At 38.4% G+C, this 1,576-nt stretch overlaps 1 protein-coding gene across 1 annotated transcript in view; it reads right to left on the minus strand.

Moving 5' to 3' along the window:
• LOC123097550 (uncharacterized) overlaps positions 1-1,576 on the minus strand; it is a 5,490-nt gene that overhangs the window by 1,969 nt on the left and 1,945 nt on the right. Inside the window, exons 2-3 of the mRNA XM_044519321.1 lie at positions 695-775; positions 474-548 (exon numbers count right to left, since the gene is read on the minus strand). Of these exons, the coding sequence (XP_044375256.1) occupies positions 474-548; positions 695-775 (156 nt within the window). The remainder of the gene's footprint in view (positions 1-473; positions 549-694; positions 776-1,576) is intronic.

Below are 1,576 nucleotides of genomic sequence, written 5' to 3' on the forward strand. Positions count from 1 at the left end.
TTTACTTTAGCCATGGGCACAAGAATTAAGGATTATAGTTTAGATTCACTTGTCTTGCTCCTAGGCGCTCCTGTTGTTCTCTAAAATCCTGTGTTCACTCTCCAACGAGAAACATTGGGAAGTACATCCATGAGAATAATGGTAAATGGGGGCATAACAGGAAGAATACAAGAGAACGGGGTTAATTTGATAAATGCCACTCAAAATTGGGCGATTCCGAGAAATGCCACTGCAATTTCCAAACTTTGAAAAATGCCACTTCATGCCATTTCCAGTGGCATTTTTCGAAGTCTGCAGTGGCGTTTTTTAAAGTTTGCAAAAATTGCAGTGGCATTTTTCAAAGTTTAGAAATTGCAGTGGCATTTTTATGAATCGCCATAATTGGAGTGGCATTTATCTAATTAACCCGAACTATAAATATGTAGTAAAATCAGAAAAATAAGACCTTGTTTGAATTTATAAAGATAACATACCAAGCCATGCAGCCCAACTAGCTTAAATTCGTTCTCAACCACAGATTCATCCTGAACAAGCACAACATCTCCAATCTACAAAAGCAATTAGTACCTTGCATATCATTATAACTGAAGTTTCTGCTGCACTATTAATAAGAATATATACTTCGCTATGTCAAGGTTGATAACAAGAATAAAGGGTACATTGAAAAATAAACGAGCATTCTTGAATATTCAACCTGATATATATCATCAAAAAGGAATTTGTCCGCATCTCCTGAAAGCAAGCTTGGCCTCACTTCGACCAATGCAACAACCCACTGGAGAAAAATGAAATAGAACAAAATCAAGAAAAAACTAGATCCAATACAATCCACAGAGGATTTCTCTACTGAATAAGAGGAAGGTGGAGTGTGGTCTATGATAATAAACTAGATCCAATACCAGATTTGATCTATGACTATACACTAAGATAGGGCCCACAAGGTCAGGCGTGCCCTCATTGCAGCGTTATTACAGGTTGTTAATACTTGGAGTAATAATGTGACCTTCATTCATATTTGCCAACACCAAATAATATACTCATAAAGTTACTTCAGTTACTTGTGGGCAATTTCTCTACTGAAGGCGGCAAATCATAAAGTGAGGGCTATTTGGACTCATCAGCGAGGATGTTCCAGAAAATACAGGTAATATTGATGATTGATACTGATGACAAGTAGGCTGAGCTTCGCTGGCTGAGGAAGATGAAGAGGATACATTCTTATTTTTTATCCATCTTCATTTTTCTCGTATGGTTAGGTTGGCACCAGGACACTCCTGGTTCACTGGGCCTTAAGAAGTAAATTGCAGAAAAAAATGTTTTCCGGTTCCTATGATAAGCTGGGAATTTTTCTTTAATAAAGCAAAAACATGTGTGTACGCGGGAATCTTAGATTAACTGTGTTTAGTTGGGTTGTGAATTCTAGTACACAAATGGACTACAAGAGAAGATGGATGGGGAAGCTTTGTCTCACCCCCTAGGCTAAAATCTGAACACAAAGCCTTTCTTCGTACCGCTTTCACAACTGCTGTTATCCATTCCCGGCCTCCCCCTCACCTACCATAGTCGGTCAAGCACA

The sequence above is a fragment of the Triticum aestivum genome, chromosome 4D, assembly GCF_018294505.1.
Source record: "Triticum aestivum cultivar Chinese Spring chromosome 4D, IWGSC CS RefSeq v2.1, whole genome shotgun sequence".
NCBI lineage: Eukaryota > Viridiplantae > Streptophyta > Magnoliopsida > Poales > Poaceae > Triticum > Triticum aestivum.